Raw genomic sequence first — 922 nt, 5'->3', positions numbered from 1 at the left:
GAAGAAGAAAAACACAACTGACCTCAAACTTGTGAAATGTGAAACAAAGAATAAAGACAATAATTTAATACTGAGGAAGTTTGAAGAACTAATTGATAATGTTAATGATCATGTCTGGACTCACTCAGCCTTTCTGCAGTTCCTCACAGCTGGGATCAGTCTCCGTCGTCCCTCCTCTGATGTGTTGTAGTTCTTCAGGTTCAACTCATCCAGAACCTCCTCTGACATCTGCAGCATGTAGGCCAGAGCTGAGCACTGGATCTCAGAGAGTTTCTTCCTTGATCTGTTCTTTGACTTCAGGAACTCTTGGATCTCCTGATGAACTGAGTGATCCTTCATCTCCATCAGACAGTGGAAGGTGTTGATGCTTCTGTCAGGAGAGATATCATCTCTGTTCATCTCCTTCAGGTTCTTGATGGCTTCCTGGATGGTTCCTGGACTGTTCTCTGTCTGACCCAGCAGACCTCCTAAGAGCCTCTGGTTGGACTCCAGAGAGAGGCCATGAAGGAAGCGAACAAACAGGTCCAGGTGACCATTTCTACTTTGGAGGGATTTCTCCATGGCTGCCCACAGGAAGTCATCGAGCGGTGGATCACTGCTGTCGTTGATTCCAACAAACTTAGAAATATTCTTACGAAAAAACTTTGGCTTAGAGTCTCTCTGTTTGAAGTCTTCTCCCAGGAAGTTCTTCAGGACCTTTCTCTTCCTGTTGGTGCAACAGTGGAACATGTAGACTGCAGCCAGAAACTCCTGAACGCTCAGATGAACAAAGCAGTAGACTGTTTTCTGGAAGATCACACTCTCTCTTCTGAAGATCTCAGTACAAAGTCCTGAGTACACCGAGGCCTCTGTGACATCAAGACCACACTGCTCCAGGTCTTCTTGGTAGAACATGATGTTTCCTTTCTCCAGATGTTCAAAC

General features: G+C 45.4%; 1 protein-coding gene and 1 long non-coding RNA gene across 15 annotated transcripts in view; one reads left to right on the top strand and one right to left on the bottom strand.

Moving 5' to 3' along the window:
* LOC111647379 (protein NLRC3-like) overlaps positions 1–922 on the bottom strand; it is a 99,936-nt gene that overhangs the window by 21,705 nt on the left and 77,309 nt on the right. For 3 of the 14 annotated variants that reach the window (XM_087171362.1, XM_087171359.1, XM_087171363.1), the window contains exon 1: positions 125–916. The exons of the other annotated variants lie outside the window; for them this stretch is intronic. In XM_087171362.1, the coding sequence (XP_087027488.1) occupies positions 125–894 (770 nt within the window). In that variant the 5' untranslated portion in view covers positions 895–916. Of the gene's footprint in view, positions 1–124; positions 917–922 lie in introns of those variants that run through there. 14 annotated transcript variants of the gene reach the window in all.
* LOC147817213 (uncharacterized) overlaps positions 1–922 on the top strand; it is a 64,454-nt gene that overhangs the window by 6,099 nt on the left and 57,433 nt on the right. The window lies entirely within an intron of this gene.

This window comes from Seriola lalandi, unplaced genomic scaffold (assembly GCF_002814215.2).
Source record: "Seriola lalandi dorsalis isolate HSWRI2012SDOR001 ecotype SW California unplaced genomic scaffold, Sedor1 jcf7180002054987, whole genome shotgun sequence".
Classification (NCBI taxonomy): Eukaryota; Metazoa; Chordata; class Actinopteri; order Carangiformes; family Carangidae; genus Seriola; species Seriola lalandi.
The sequence above is the reverse complement of the archived record's forward strand: the minus strand, read 5'-3'. Positions and strand labels throughout refer to the sequence as shown.